This window comes from Pteronotus mesoamericanus, unplaced genomic scaffold (assembly GCF_021234165.1).
Source record: "Pteronotus mesoamericanus isolate MK-2021 breed Mesoamerican mustached bat unplaced genomic scaffold, CSHL_Meso_final contig_263, whole genome shotgun sequence".
NCBI lineage: Eukaryota > Metazoa > Chordata > Mammalia > Chiroptera > Mormoopidae > Pteronotus > Pteronotus mesoamericanus.
The window spans coordinates 7433796-7450736 of NW_026555112.1; the positions used below are offsets into that span (position 1 = coordinate 7433796).

A 16941-nucleotide genomic window follows, 5' to 3' on the forward strand; every position below is an offset into this window, starting at 1 on the left:
CAAACAGGGCAAAGCATGTCTGGAGTATAGTCAGTCATCCAATTTTGACCAGAGGAACAGATGAAGTTATATAATATGAGGTTATATTTGTTTGCAAAAATTAGTTCAGGCTGAATTGTAAAGGGCATCAGGAGTTATACTGATTCCATAATAACGTCAACAAAAAGTTGGTGCGATTCAATACATTGCCCTCCAGGATAAAGAACAGTGTGAAGCAGGCATCTACAGTCTAAAATGTCTAAATACTTTTTTAAAGTCTAATATCTTTCTCATGACAGGGCTCATTAGAAGGGGCTTAGAATTAATTCCTTTTGGAGGACATTTTAAAATGTAAGCAGCACAACAAATAAAAGCATCTTTTTTGTGGATCATGGAGAACGCCGAATCACGTGATTTTGCAAAGGTCAGTTGCTCAGCGGTGCGGTCGATCTGCTCCACATCTGCCTTTCCGTATTTTTCATGCCCTTCGCCCTTTCCCGTGAAGGCTCAGTTTGACAGTAGAAATCAAGCTCAACTGGGAAAGCCCTCAGTGCAAGGTCCTCAAGCATTGCCTTTGCTTGCTCTCTCTTTTCTTTTGCTCTTGCCTTCTTCCCCCTGCTTTTTACATGTTTGCTTGGTTTTGCACACATACACTTACTTAACTGCAACTATAGGATTTCGCGTTATAATTCCGACCATATCCGATTTCAAGTGTGTGTCTGTCTCAAGGACTAGAATCAGACTTCCTGGGCAGGGAGAAAACCTCCCCTCCACCCCCGGCGAGCGCTTGGGACGTAACGAACATCTGGAATGTATACTCGGCTTCTTTACAGGATGACTGAGAGACCCACTCGCGTTGCGTTCTTCCAGGACTATAAAAACGTGTTAACATGGGTACATCACACACTTCAGCTTGTTTGTATAAGGCATGATTTTGCCACATGATATTTACTGGAGAAAGCAAATAACAGTCCCACTCAGAGCGATGCTGTCGTCAAGGCACCCGTGTCAGCCCAGCCCTGGCATTTCCTGCCCATTTTCTGGACTTCACCCGAATTGCTTGACGCTGAGCTGTGTAAACTTATTTTTCAGGCAGCGTAGTTCAGTTGTTCCAAGAAAACAAAGTTTTCTCTAGTTTGGGGTGACCCCGGCCTTAGTGTGGGTGGTGGGAGGGCCCCAGCGGATGAGATGCACCTTCCAGTCCTGCGTTTCAGAAGCGGCTTTTGCGTCACACAGAAAATCCCTCCTCTGTCGGATCCCACAGCCCCTCGTTTGGCATTTGTGGAACACGGCTGCTGCTGAAATTTTTCAAAAGGGCTCGGTAAAGGTCCTGTGGAGTTGTTATTTATAAACTGCAAAAATGCAAATTTGTCACCACTGGGGCTAAGTGCTGACAATTGCTATTGTCTGGTTGTTCCTGATTACACTTAGCGTCTGTTCTTGGTTCCTCTCTCCTGCTGAAGAGATTTCATTCCCCGGGAGCTTTGGGTTTTCTGTCTTGCCTGTTTTGTGTTTGGGGCCTAGAGTTGGTAAGGCTTGGATCGCAGGGGTCCTTTGCCCTGCCGAGGCTGTCCACAAAGGCAACTCATGGTAAACTATCCGTGGTTTCATGACACTTGCTTTATCTGCCTTAGCCACAAAAATGAGTGGGTTGGAAAAGTCCAGATGTTGGAAGACATGCCTAGATAGCCTCCTGGGAAAAACAGATGCCCTCACTTAGCAGCCCCAGCCTCTCTCCAAACTTTACAAATGCTACAATTGCCTCTGGAGGTCTCTTGCTTTCCAAAGCGATGGAGTAAGTTTAACAACCTTGGCACCTTGCAGAGCAGCTAGCCAGTCCAGGATGTGGGATTGCTACCTTGATGGGAACCCAAGCTGGGAAGGAGCCTGCCAGTTGGATTGGCAGTGCTCAAGCCCCAGCAAGATCCAAATCTTAAGTCACCATTTTCCTTGTGAAGAATCAGGGATGTAAAGCCAGAGAGCAGTTGATTAAAGAGAACAAGTTCAGCTAGTATTCATTAGCCAGGGAAAGAGGGGAAAGAAAGGGGAGTAAAAAACAACACAAAGAATAACTGGTAGCCAAAGCCAAAACACTAATCAGTAAGCACATAATTGGGTCAAACCATCCTACCTTGAATGGTAGGAAGTTCAGCAAGCCTTTAGGAACCGTTTATCATGAGCTCCATTTGGAAATGGCCTGATAAGAAAAGCAACAGCTTTCTGAGAAGCCATAAGCTGCACTGATTCTAAGGCAGGTTGACAGAGATCGCCTGGGTTATCTATCACACAACAACCTGCAGAGGCTTCCCTAACCTTAGAAAATACAGACATCAAAGAATGAGTTTGCCCTAGCCTCCAGTACTCCAAAGGGTAGAGCAGAAATTATCATTAAGTGGTACATGTTTCAGTCCTTATGTCTTGTCAGAACAAAGTCTATCCACATCAGAGTGGGATTCAGTAGATAGCTGTTTGACAGCATGACTTGCTTCATTGCAGAGGCCTACATCTAAAGCTCTAGTAAAACTATACTCCAGAAAACCTGTCCTTGGTTTCTACTGCAACTGGAAGGGTACAAGTGGCTTCCTGGCTAAGGTAGGCTTTGCCTGAGCTTCTAACTTGGACTCTTGCACCTCCTGCTTCTGGAGATTGCTTGTCTATTGCTGCAGCTTTGGTTGTTTGTTTTGTCTTATTAGAGGCAAATTCATATAGTGAAAAAAACTCGTTTACTTCTCTACGTATTCTGAGGCCACTGCTCAGGCTGGAAGTGGTGGGAATGAGGACCAGCACACCTAATCTTTCATCTTTAGTTTCCTCTAAAATGCTCCAAACATGGCTATAACCAGGCTCCATCCTAAGTGTTCATCTCTGGACTTTGCAGACTGGCTATTTTGGAAATGGCTATTACAATTATTCTAAACTGATGTTTAGAATTAATCACTCTTTTATGTTGCACCAATGGAAGTACAGCATTGAACTGTGAAGCACATAGGGGTTATACCACAAAATATTGAAACAGATCATTCATCTACTAAAAGTATGTAAACCACTTAGTGTTGTGTATTAGATCAACCTGAATTTAAATCCTGGCTCTGTAATTTACTAGCTATGGAACATTAGGCAAATCATTTAACCTCTTTCAGCTCGATTTTCTCTTTATTCACTCAACAAATATTTTTGAGCATCTAGCATATTCCAAGAACTGAATCACGCACTTTGAAATGAAAGTGGGAGTAAAGTATCTATTTCCTTGAGGTATGTGAGAATTAAGAGAGATAATTAAAATAATATGAAATGAAGAATTAAATATAATTGATACTCAAAAATGCTAATGGTTATTATCATTATTAACTAACAAACATTTGTTGAAAACCTATTAGAAATGAAGAACTATGCTGGGACTAGGGATATGTTGTTATATCCCTAGTTATAGGGATATAACTAGGTTATATAGAAGCCATGGTTATAAAGAACAGGTTATAAAGAAGCCATGGTGAACATCAGCAAGAGGAAGCCTCCAGAAGAAGGGAGTACTTTGAATGGCGAGAGAAACTAAGCACAGATGTTTATGTGTATGATTGTGTGCATGTGTTTGAGTTCTATAAACGTGTGCGTGTGTGCATTATACACACGTTCGTTCCCCTTGGTGGTGGGAAAATATGAAACACTTTATTTTCTTGTCATCAGTGAGCAGCATCTTTGTAAATTATTAATGGCATAATCAAGGCAAGTGTCCTGTGACTTTTTTTGGCAGAGATCAGAGAACAGTAAGTGCAGGAGCCAAAAGTTTAAGAAAAATGTATGGGAGGAAATCTTAGTATTGGGAAATGCAATCTATTAACTTGAGCTTTCTTTTCTGCAACTGGGTGAAAGACTATTATTATCGCTCAGTTTTAGTGAGAGAGGACCAGAGAGTGCACTTTTTGAGAACCACCAGGGTGACGGTTAATTATATTGGTCAACATTCTAGATGCTCTGGCAAAGTATCTTTTGGACAAGGTTAACCTTTAAATCAATAAACCTTGAGTAAAGCAGATTACTCTCCATAAAATGGATGGGCCTTGCCCTACCAGTTGAAGGCCTTAATATTCAGAACAGGACAGGCCTCCCCAAAAGAAGAGGGAATTTTGCCAGCAGATGACCCTTGGACTCAAACTGTAATTTTTCCCTGACCCTTCAACCTACCCTGTAGATTTTGAACTTGCTAAGCCTTCACAATCACATGAATCAATTCCTTAAGATAAATTGATAAGTAATAGATTAGATAGATAGATAGATAGATAGATGACAGATATTGACCTGGTGAGTTCTGTTTCTCTGGAGAACCCTGACTACTGCAAATGGGTTTAAATACTTATATTGAATTCTGAAAGAAGCTGACACCTTCACCAAGCTGTGCAAAGGAGCAAAGTGTGCTGTAGATTTATCTCAGCGTCTGCAAAGTGTACCTGGAACACCTTTGCTCCATGCTCATGGGTCTGTGCTGGATGGAGGATAAGGTACAGTCTCCAAGAGTATGTGCTTACCTGATGGATCATTGCAAGGGCCCCCCCCTAAATTCTGTATCTTCTCTTCAACTGATTACTTAAACTTCTATTTATGCGGGGAACCCTACCAAGAAGTCTGAAATGTTCCCAGCAGCTACCTTCTTCTTTTTTTTTTTTTTAGATCCTCACCTGAGGACATGCTTATTGATTTTAAAGAGAGGGGAAAGGGAGAGCAAGAGGGAGAGGATGAGAAACATCAATGTGAGAAAGAAACATCAGTTGGTTGCCTCTCCTACGTGCCCACACCAAGGGCCAAATCCACAACCTAAGTACGTGCCCTGACTAGGAATGGAACTGGTGACCTTCCAGCTTATGAGATGACGCTCTAACCAACTGATCCACATAGGCCAGAGGGCAGCCACTTTTAAGTAAAGAATTGAAGTTGAAGGTTATATGCCCTGCTCTCAGAGAGCACAACGTAAGTTCCTTAATTGGCCCCACATAGAGAGTGGAATGTTCTGACGAACAAGGTTTTCTAGGAAGTTCAGAGTTTACCAGAAACAAGACCTTTTTGCCTCAACCCTTATCAAGCACAATGATTTTGTTTTTCCATTAAAACCTACTTACCAAAGTATAAAGACTACAATTAAATCTTTCAAAATGGAATCTCTGGCTAGACCATTGGCACCTCTGTTCTTCTTACCCAGGACTGCTTAGATTGACCTAGGTTATAATGTAACCTGGGGCTGTTGTTACATATTTACCCTGAGCCACTATGCCATTCCCAGACTTAATCACAGATTTAGTTACATACAAAGCTTTGTACACAGGGGAATCGTGAGGGAACTAAGACTGTTTTCCAGCCTTGCAGCTATGTAAAGTCTACTGATGGAAAACGAGAACAAAGGGCTTCCACAGTGCAGGCGTCTGAGAGTGTGGATACAGCTTCAGCTCCCACATCACCCCAACACTGAGAACCTTCTCATTCCTATATAATTTTGTCCATGCTATTCCTTCTGCCTGGAATAGCCTTTATGTTCTTGTCCACCTTGGAGGTAAACTCATGCCTCAAGACTTAACTCAAGTGTTATTCACTCTACCAAGGCTTTTTCAACATCTCCAAACTCTATGAAGCCTGGAATAAAAAAAAAAAATGAGTGTGAACCTACAAGGTCTCTATATTATCAAAAGACATAAGTAACACATACATATGGTGGCATTTTTTGTATCCAGTATCTTTGCTTTTTTTGTGGTTATTTCTTTTTCCTTTATGCAAGACATCTTATACTGCAGTAATCCCAAACACCAGACATTCAAACAGTAATTATATACATTTTTCATAACTTTCTGCCACTTGGAATATTATTTATTTACTCTAAAATTTGTTTTCTTAAATTAATTTTTAAGACAAATATATTTTAAAGCTGTTTCAAAGTGTCTATTTCAAAAACAGCATCACTTGTCCTAAACAAAAGGTATTCTTAAAAACAAAACACTGTTATTAAATTCTGGGTGGGATCCCTGTAAACACTTGGGCTTAAGATCAGCTGGTTTGGTTGGTTAGTTTGTTGTTAAAAAGGAAGGTTAGGCAGTGCTAGGCACTTAACACTGGCTAGCCCCAAACTGAGACTTTCTTCTTGGTAAACTCAGAATGAAAAGATAACTGAAAATAGAACCACTTCCACACTGAGGTGATTTTTAGATGCCACGCCTTTGTCCATCAGAGTTTTCATGCACATTTTGAACACTGATGTAGTAGAAAGAACGCTGAACACACAGGGAAACTGAATTTAGGATCCATTCATGAGCACATGAATTTGTTTTATTAAAAGTCCCTTTTCTCTGAATTCACTTGTATGTGGAATCTAATGAACTGAACTCACAAGCAAAACAGAGACAGACTCATAGATGGAGAGCAGGCAGGCAGCTCTGGGTGGGGTTGGGGGGGCCGGCTGTGTCAGGGGCGGAGGAGCTAAGCAACAAGGAAAAAGGGCTCATGGACGCAGACAACGGTGTGGTGATTGTGGGGGTGAAGGAGGGTATAAGGGGGATAAATGGTAATGGAAAAAATACAATCAAAATTTTTTTTTAAAAACGTCCTTACCTATCTACCCTCCCTGCCCACCCCTTCACTTTCACTTATAAAATGAGGGAGTTGGTCATACAAATCTCAGAGAGTTTTTTTAATGTTAAATATTTTACCTTTAAAATCGTTAATTTTCCTAACTTTCATTCAATTAACCCAATGTTTTGAGCCCACACCAGGGGTATAAACATGGGGAAGCACAGCCATGAAGAAGATATATCTGCCTTCATGAAGTTTATCTTTCTCTCTCCCCTTAACCCCTTACACCTTTTTAAATCTATGGTTATTAAATACCTAGCTGAATTATTTTAAAAGGATTCCTAAAACTAAAGATGAGGGCAGCTTAAAGTATATTTGAATCCAGAGCTTTTCAAAACGCCCACTGCTCCCTAACGCCAAACAACGGTTAAGCTTGCGGTGGCAGTTTCCCCACAGCCCACTAGAGGGCGCGCACATTTTTTTGATTCCAAAAGAAAGCGCGTTTGTGGGTACTGCCCCTGAAGTTTGGAGCTGGTGTCTCCTTTCCCCACATTTTATTCTACTTGGGGCCCTTGTGGTGAGCCCTCTGGTTCTCTCAGTCCACGAAGCCATCGTCGCCCCATGCAGTGACTCCTCGCCTGCCATTACGAAGGATTCTTTTGCTCCCAAAACCACAGCAGTTTTGCTTCTGACTGCTTTCAGCATTTGCCCTTTTGACATTTTAGAAGAAATAAGATCCAAGTTTGATGTTGAAAAGAAAGCATTGATTTCTTTAGTGAGAGGATTTCTACTCCCTATTACTGTTTTCCCTAGCTGTGGGGAAAAAGCTCCTCTAAGGATTTAAAGCAGCTCCTTTGAGCTACACAGGATCTTTCTGAGGAATAACAGAGCTCCTTCTGAGCAGATCTTTTGGAGCCGACATTAGTCCCCTTGTTCAGCAGAATGTTGTATTTTTGAGGTCCGGCCTTTTCCTCTGAGTTTTACATTCTGAATTGACAAGCTCTTGATCTCAAACCTTGGAGAATACACTCCCAAACCAACCCTCCCCACAAACCATGATCCAGGACACACGTCCAATAGTTTCCCCAAGTTCTTTGCCTGGTGGGTGGCCCTAGAACCTTAGACCTCACCCTTTATTTGGTTCCAAAGTCCTCCTACCTCCAAATATCCATTTTGAGCTTTTTTTGGGAGTCAGCAAAAACATTAATAAAATAAATTGTAAATATGCCCTATTGCACATGGATATGAAATTAGCTTTTGGATCAGCTCCTCTGCAGTTGGCACAGGGAAGATGGGGAACACGGCTTAAGCAGAAAGAGGGGGGACTGGGCTTTGCCTGCCTCTTTCTGCGTACCTCAGTCAGCCTACCCTGTAAGGTGATAAACAACTGTTTTTCTTTCTTTCTTTCTTTCTTTCTTTCTTTCTTTCTTTCTTTCTTTCTTTCTTTCTTTCTTTCTTTTTCAAAGGTGTCAGAAGTCTTCTGAGGCTGCAGCTGTATGCAAATATGCTGCTCAAGAAGTAGGCTTCAGGGTAGAGTTACTTATATCCTATCAGCATTACACATGCAAAAGGTGAAACTGTGAATCTCTGGGTTTCCAGGAGTGGATGTTCTTCGAGTATGTTCATGATGAGCATACTCTAGCCGTTAGCTATTTTGGTGGTACACAATTCCCATGTCTAACTGTCAGATTGTCCCAGACAGGAGACAACACCATCCTTCAGTCATTTTAGAAGGACCCCATACATAGGTTTCTCTCCAGTGGGACTCCATGACGTGAACTTCCCGGGGATTAGATTTACTACCATCTCAGACTCTCTATTAATAGGTGCATTCATTTCTTTTTCTCCTAAACAGGTACAGCACTCAGTCATTAAAAGGTAGTCATGTGGCACATTTACTGCCCTTTCCCTTTCATGTTGACTCTGGAATTAACAAAGAAAATGGCCATTTCTTTAGGAAATTATTTCTCTGTTCTGGGGCTGGCTCACCCTATGCAGAAATATAGACCATTCCCCACATTGAAATATACAATAATCACTCCAGGAAATTGCTTTTCCTATTGGAAACTGAGAGCTCACATTGGAGTGTTTCCACAGCACAGCTGATGATAATTACGACTCACTGAAATTTCAGTTTTCTTTGATTGTGACATAAAAACTGGGACATAAATTAAAACTCAATTATCCTTTAAGGGTAATTGGGGTTATAAAACCAAGAGCCTGTGAGTCAGTGTGTTGATATTACAGGAGCACAGAGTCCGATGGAGTGGTATGTGTTCCGTCTCCTATAGCAGCCTTTCCGTGACACAGTTGCCCAAGGCATGCTGGGAGGTCCAGCCTTGGAGAAATGCAGTGAGCTTCTAGGACATCTCGGAACAATTAAAATATGCTAAAACTGCAACCGGGAGAGTCCTGGCCTTCACCTGAGTAGGTGCCGGGTGATGGACTAAGACGTTCAGTGACAAGACTCCAAGCGGTACCTGAGCCTGTGCACATGGAAATGGCAATTCTTTCTACCTGGGAGACAGGTGCAGCTCTTTGGTTATACAATCTACAGCATCAAAGTCTACAAGGGAGGGATGGACTTTCTGGTAAAGAGATTTCTGGTAAATCGAGTCATAAATGCATGAAGGGGAGCTCATTAAAGGAATTTGTACATTGTTCTTTAAGTACAGGAATCGCCCACACATCTGCAGGTGGCTACCTGGCCATCTCTTGATAACGCATGTTTGTATCCACTGACACTTCCCCACTTTGTACCCAAAGCCTCTCATGATGCATCCCTTCTGCCCATTCTGGATTTTCAAAAGGTTTTCACTTCTCTGTCTTTCCAGAGAATTTGTCACTCCCCCACTGTGTGCACTGTTCACATTTTTAAAAGAGCAGATATCCACCACATGACAATGACATTTCCTCTTTGTCTCTGCCACTCAGCTGAAAACCCTGCAGGGCTTTGACCATGATGCATGTAGCTGGGCACATAGTAGGCACTCACTAAATGATACTGAATTTGAATTGGAAACAGCATAAGTCCAGAGAATTTCAAACTTTTCCTTCTGGAAGGTAACCCTTGCCTCAAATTATTAACCACACAGAAGACTTGACCAAACCAAACCCCCTTCTAAAGCCACCCAGGTTTTCCTTTGAGGGCACTCATGCCTGCAAACAACTTTTTATCCATAGGACAACAAAAAGGTCCACACTAAGGTTTCCAGCATCTTCCGTTTTCAGTTGGTGTCTCAGTATCATCGTGTCCCCTGAGAATCATGAGAGACAAATGCAAGATCCAGGTTATTTCCACCAACCCTGGGAAACCATGCCTGGATAGGCACCCAGAGGAAGTCTATAATCCACTCTTACCTCCTACCTCGCAAAACCAAAGAGAAATTGCCACGCACTGTATCAACAAGAGATCAGAAGTTGATTCTCAATGGCAAAGGCAAGTGTACATTATAAATAGCAAAACAGCTGGCTTGGAACATGTTGCCGGCCACTCGTCCAGTTGAGGGATTTGAATGACATCATAACCCTTGAGAGGGTATTGCTAGCCAGCTGGTGTTATTTAGAATACACAAACACTGGAGAAAGAAAACACACACACACACACACACACACACACACACACACACACCCCCCAAGTTTCGAGTTATGCAGAAAAATATGACAATGGGAAAATAGTTGGCCTCTCAGGTGCCCTTTCCCTGGGGAGGTGACAGGCAGCCTAGTAGAGGAAGGAAGAAAAAGATTTTATTTTTTCAGTTGGCTTTACAGCTCAGCAAAATCTTTGCCCCATCGCAGGCAAAAAGCACGAAACGGTGTCGTCCTAAAGGGAGCCAATTGCAACGCTGCCTGCCCCTTTTCTAGGTTCTAGGAAATGAGATCACTCCCCTCACTTGGCAGGTAGGACAAGGGGTCACACCAGTGCTGTTTTCCAATCTAGTTTCCCCCAGTCACTTCAGGGTTAAAATCGTAGGCTTTGCTTGGGGTGGTCCTCACTTCTTCTTTTTTTCTTTTTTTTAATTTTGCATTTGCTCGAGAATTTAAAATTGCTCGCCCATCCCCCATGTCGCTTCCTTGAATATTGATAAGGTGTATTAACAGACGTGTGTGTCTTCATGCCCAGGAGAAAGTTAATCAGAAAGCTGATCTTCATTTTCTATGGCAGCATCAATATTTTTAATATCTGCTCACCCTGTCACTAACACACATTCTTTTAAGGGAAAAAAATGCTTCTGTGCTCTAGTTTTAAAATGCAAAGGTATGATGTTATTTGTCACCATGCCCAAAAAAGTCCTTACTCGATAACTTTGCCAGAAGAGGGAGAGAGAGAGAAGGCAAATGTTCCCCCAGCTGTTTCCTGTCTACAGTGTCTGTGTTTTGTAGATAAATGTGAGGATTTTCTCTAAATCCCTCTTCTGTTTGCTAAATCTCACTGTCACTGCTAAATTCAGAGCAGATAGAGCCTGCGCAATGGAATAAAGTCCTCAAAATTGAAATGTGACATTGCTCTCAACATCTCCCATCTCTCTGGATTTCTTTTTGCCTCATTATTCCTGCTAACCAATTCATTTCCAGACTTTGCACTTCAGAAGCAATGGAAAAAATCAGCAGTCTTCCAACCCAATTATTTAAGTGCTGCTTTTGTGATTTCTTGAAGGTAAATATTTCTTACTCTTTGAAGTCATTGGGGAATTTTCTTTAAATTGTGTACTGTTTGCTTCTGCCTAGAAATGTTATTCACTTTAGAATTTTCATTGTTTCGGAACTGGGAGTTATTTATAAATTGCTGAATATGCAATTCTGTGGGATCTGAAAAAATAGCTCCGGGAGATGGATGCCTTTGCACAGACATATGTATGAGTAGAAACTATCGCAAGGTACTTATGCTAAATCCTCCACTTCTGCAGAGATTCAGTGGTATCATTACAGAAGATCCCTTTAAATCCTGTCTATGGTGAAGGGCTATAGAGCGTGGATATGGACTTAGGAAATTTTTTTTTTTTTGCAGGTGCAGATGTTTAATTTTAAGACCTTGTTCTTGTATGTGTGTGTGAGTGTGTGTGTGTGTATATATGTAGGTATGTGTGTGTGTAACTTGGTAGGACTTTTATTGCAAAGCATGCCACATACAAAGAGTTACATTTTAAATGGTGTTAAAGCTTTTAAATATGATCTTTGGAGCTAAGGTCCCGGAACTCCCTGCACTTCTGCCCAGGGAGTCAAAGTTAGAGTGAAGTTTAATTTGCTCTTCCGAAAAAGCACTTGACAACTCTTGCTGACCTTGCATATTCATATAATTTAAACAAATGCATACTGTATATGGAAAGCGGAAAATTTCTAGCCACCGCTTGTCCAAGTTTTCTGGTTTAAAGAGGACTTTCACAGGCAAAGCTTGGACCTGGGTTTTCTGTGTTGTCAAACTCTGATTCCACACTCGGGGCTGTGAAGTCTCTTTAGGTGAGTTCGGCTGCCACTGTCAACGCACCGACTTCTCGTTTCCAATCCCTGGCCCTCGTTCAAGTTTCCATTCTCAGCAAAATTATATCCTTCAAGACTTGCGTTTTTCCAATTTGCAAGCACTTTTAAGCCACTGTCACTGGTCCCTGATGGAATTGCCTGAGGTCTCAATTCATAAAATGTCCCTGCCCCTTAGCACAGCATTCATTTGCTACTTTTAAATAGTCTACTACCAGGACTTTTCTGAGTAAGTGGCTTAGGAGTGAAGGGTCCATCCCCGTCAGACACCTGAGGTTCTGCTGCCCTTGAGATGCCAGAACGCAGGCTGGCTCCCTTGCTTTTAAAAGAATTCAAGTCACTCTCCGCATATACTGTGTGGTCTGCCTGCTGGGGGATTTGTCTCCCGGCTCAGATGATCATAAAAGAGGCAGTGGAGTGTTATGTCTGCCTTAATTACAAGTTTGGAAAACTGTCTCCAAATGAACTTTCCATGCTGTGTATGCTGAACTTTTCAGAAGCAGAGCTAGCAATAAGTTGTTACTTTTTCCTGCTCTTTGAGCAGGAAGTGGTTTGAGGGAGGTGAGTGGTCTTGCAAACGTAATTCAGGGAGTAAAGGTGTCCTGTCCAGAGGCAGGACTCACAAGCTGACTGATTGTACTCTGAGTCGCAAGATAGTTTCCAAGTGTTTGAGTCAGAGAGAAGAGGGCAAGGGACAGGACTGGAGCCTGGGTCACTCTTTGGGGAGCTGCAATCGGCATTTGTATAGTGAGACTCGGTGGCTTGATTGAAGGGAAAAGATTGACTCAAATCCCAGCCGTGCAATTTGTTCATTGTTTGAATGGACAAAAGGCAGTTTACCCAGACTCATAGCATACCTGCCTGGGTGTCCAAATGTAACTAGATGCTTTCACAAACCCCACCCACAAAGCAGCACATGTTTTTAAGTCCTCAGTTTTCCATTCACATCAGCCTCATAATACCCACCCTGACCTGCTGTAAAAGATCTGGAACAAACAAAAATGGTTACACCTACAGTGAGTATTTTCTTATGACTATTGCCCTCAAACCTTGCGGGGCATTTTCATTGTAGCCCAGACATCTGGAATCAATTGATATTCCATTTATTTAAGATAAAAAAGAAAGGTCTTTTAAATTTTGGATTTGTAAGGGATTTTTGAGAAAGAGTGCTCTGATTTTTTCCCCTCTTTTTCTCTTCTCTTTCTGGTTCTTCCTTCCTTTCTCTCTGTCATATCTTTCCTTTCTCTCTCTTTGTTTCTTTTGTGTTTGGCAAAACAAAAGGCCAAGGAAATGATGAACATATGGAGCCACTTGTTTCAAACTTTTAACTCCTAAACAAGTTCATTATTGTTTTCTTTTTGGGAACATAATGTGATAAATTCTCTGGGTCTCTGAGGGTATACTGAACTGTTTTGTGAACTAAAGGAAAATGCACTAGAGGTTCTATCTTGTCAGTTCTTGTCCTAGAACTATAAGTGCTGATATTTATCTGACAGCATAACTCTGCAACAGAGAGAGAGGAAGAGAAAAATCTGTAACAAAAATCTTAAATTCTTAAATGCTAGAGATTTATATGTATTGCCGGGTTTAAATGTGTTATACCAGAAATAACTGTTAATAATAGAGTTTTGACATCTAATGATGTTCTCAATTCACTAAGGCTATAAGTTGAGTGCCTGTTCCCCTGGATTTCCTGAGAACTGAAGATCTTGAAGGCAAGTACAATCGCAGGTGCTTGGCCTTGAGCATTACCATAAATTCAGCAAAGAAGGGAGGCGTGGAGCAATCAGATTAGTAGCATAGGATGCATTCTAGAGCTGGCCCATTGCCAAAGTGTGGGGTATGTTCTGTAAGATCAATTACAAGTTGCTCCTTTGAGAAGGGCCATAAAGTCCAGTTAGGTTGGTTTTGCTGAGGTTTCCACTGGAAATATTGAAGGGGAATCCCCCCACCGATGATTTTATAACTAAGGAATATGAGGATTGGATGATGATATGTTTCTAGCAGTCTCAGTGGTTTGGGCTTTGTTGGGGTGGAAGATTTCCATAGGACTCCAATAGGGTTCTAGTGAGAAAATGGAAGAAATGTTCGATTGTGTTTTTACCTCCTCTTCTCTATTATGTCCATTACTTATGATGATTTGCAAATAGAGGATGCTTTTTTGTGGTCAATTGTTTAACAAGAGTCAGGAGTTTAGGGGTTTTTCCCCAATTGCTGGGCTGCAGTTCTGGCCACAAACATGAAAACCTTAATTAAAAGGATGAGTGGGGTACATTTTGCCACTGATGTAGAGCCATAATGTTGAGAGTTCATGGAAAGCAAGGAGATGGTAGAAAATCAATGACTGAGTCGGTTTCTCCAAAAGTGATGGGGTTGAATGGACCTGCCTCCACTGGGAAGGTTAAAAAAAGGGCTTTTTTTTTTTTTTTTTTTTTTTTTTTTAAATCATGATAGCTTCCAGCCTAACTCCATGACCCATTGATAGGATCCCTCACTTACCCTCTCCTGAGTGACTCTTCCAATGTTGCTGAAAGGAGGTGCATCTAAGAAAGGGGAAGCTACTCACGTTAGTTAGCCTTCCTGGAAGAAACCACATCTTTGTGGCACAAGTGGCAATATGGAAAAACTTAATGATCACCTTAGTCTTGTTTCTGCTACTTCGAGTGAGGATGGGGATGTGAGCCCCAGGAATTCTGCCTCTGGCAGGGCCGCCACTTGGCTGTCTGTCACCGGCTAAGGCAAGCCAACCAGGGGTCCCTCTGTATATTTTGCTATAAAATGGATTCAGTATCATATAAGTCCCTCCAAGAGATGAAGTCAGAATTCCTGTGACTTAAAAAAAAAAAAAAAAAGAGCTTTTGTAGGTTTTGAGCCCAGTGCCCCGTTCATGGAAGGTACTCCACACACGTGTTGATATGGTATTGAGCTTGACACAAAGAGCTATAGAACACAGAAAGAGTAGGGTCTACTTAGCATGAGCCACTTTCATTCCTAAATCCTCACATTTTTCCTGTTTTGGGTTTTGTTTTTTTGTTGGGTTTTTTTTTTACCTCTACTTGTGGTTGTCTTAACTTCTGATATCCCCCAGGTAAGAAATATCTGGCTCTCGGTCTTTCTCTCTTTCATGTTCAGTGAAAAAAAGAAAAATTCTATAACAATCTATAGTATTTCAACAAGTCCTTTTTTAGCCATAGTAAATTCTCTTTAATTAGCAGCTAGGGAAGGATGTTCTGGTTAATTTAATATTCTGATCAATAATGAATGCCTATGCCATCCATGGATGACCAATCTTTAAAGAATTTAAGTTAATCAAACCTATTTGACACCAAATCTGGACTGAGCACAATTTAAACTCTGATCATTCAAAAGAGAGGAGCCCATAAAGAAGGGGTTCAGGGAGGACTTCTCCAAGGTTCTACAGTAGCAAGGGGATTAAACCCCAGTCTTTTGATGGCAGGATGTGCTCGGTCCAGGCTACCCTGGGGTCTCTCAGGCACGCGATCACACTTCCGCGCAGGGTGCTTCTGACCCATGACAGTGATGGAATGTAGGGGTCAATGCACCGTGCCCAACCTCCACCCCCTTGCAAGGGCCGAGGAGGAAACATGACCCTCCTTCTGTTTCCTCGGCAGGTCAAGGTGCACATCATGTCCTCCTCGCATCTCTTCTACCTGGCCCTGTGCTTGCTCACCTTCACCAGCTCTGCCACAGCTGGACCGGAGACACTCTGCGGGGCTGAGCTGGTGGACGCTCTTCAGTTCGTGTGTGGAGACAGGGGCTTTTATTTCAGTAAGTAGCCCTCCCTCTCAGAGCTCTGTGGATTTACAACCGCAGGGAGTGTGTGAATAACTGAACGACTGCCCGTGGCTGGCAGCCATCCTCAGCCTGAGATTCCTCACCTTAAGGGAAGCCTAGTGTTTCAGTGGGGCTGGGACAGGTTTTGGAGATTTAGGATGGAATTTTCCTCCTTTGCAGTTTGTCCTTTAGCGAATTCCTGATGAGCTCTCCGGCAACTGTTAGGCTCTACCCTCAGTATTCCGTTCCTTCAGTAAAAGAGAGGGGGACGAAGGGACCCTGGGGGATTGAGGTTTTTGTTCTCGAGACCTGTGTGTGCACATATAAACATATGGAAACATGTAGACCTGTTTGAAGTGCTAGGTAATTTGGAGTAAAATAGTAAGGGGGACTTGGAAAAAGAATTAAGGGGGCATATCCCAGATGTCTCCATGCTATACAAACTCACCAGGAACAGACAGAAAGTGAATTCCCTCAAAGGCACGTTTGCAAATACACAGACACTCTCTTAAATGCAAACAGAAATGCCAGGTTAATTTGCCCTCCATGTAAACCGACCTTGGTTTTTTGTTATTGCTTTCCTTTGACGTCACCCTTTGCTGAGGCTCTCCAGTGGTATCTCCATCTGGAGAAGGGTTTCTGACAAGTGTGGGGTTATTTATCCCACAAGGAGGCCTCAGATGATTAAAAAGTCGACAGTCAATAAAAAGTAGCCAGCCAAGTCAACGCTTGCAAATAATAAACACAAACAAATGTCAGTGCTGCCTGAGGGAACTCGTCACTTAAACTAGGATCTACCTCAGAAGCATCTCTCTCATTGTACATTACAGAGCAGTGAAATTTAAAGCCAGATGCTCATTCCCTGTAATTCTTTGGAATTTTGGAGAGTTCCAGGACACTGATGCTCAGGTCCTCAGCGAACATGAATCATTCTTAGAGATTCATATCACTCAAGTGTACACGGCTTAGGACCTCAGTTACCCACTAAGTTTTGAATAGCTCCTGGCATGACTCACACATTTCAAGTCTCTCATCTTCTTCCCATGGAGGGTGGAGGTGAGGTGGGAGGATAGAGGAGGGCACTGGGATAAGGGTCCATGTATATTGGTCTGGGATGGGTGGGGGGATAGGAAGGAAGAGACT

At 42.3% G+C, this 16941-nt stretch overlaps 1 protein-coding gene across 5 annotated transcripts in view; it reads left to right on the forward strand.

Annotated features, from left to right (window-relative positions):
* Positions 1–10839: 10839 nt before the first annotated feature.
* The window catches only part of IGF1 (insulin like growth factor 1), a 74130-nt gene continuing 68028 nt past the window's right edge, over positions 10840–16941 (forward strand). Inside the window, exons 1-2 of one of the 5 annotated variants that reach the window (XM_054574619.1) lie at positions 10840–11185; positions 15636–15792. In XM_054574619.1, the coding sequence (XP_054430594.1) occupies positions 11123–11185; positions 15636–15792 (220 nt within the window). In that variant the 5' untranslated portion in view covers positions 10840–11122. Of the gene's footprint in view, positions 11186–12912; positions 13020–15635; positions 15793–16941 lie in introns of those variants that run through there. The other 4 variants (XM_054574621.1, XM_054574622.1, XM_054574620.1 and 1 more) reach the window with 4 other exon arrangements.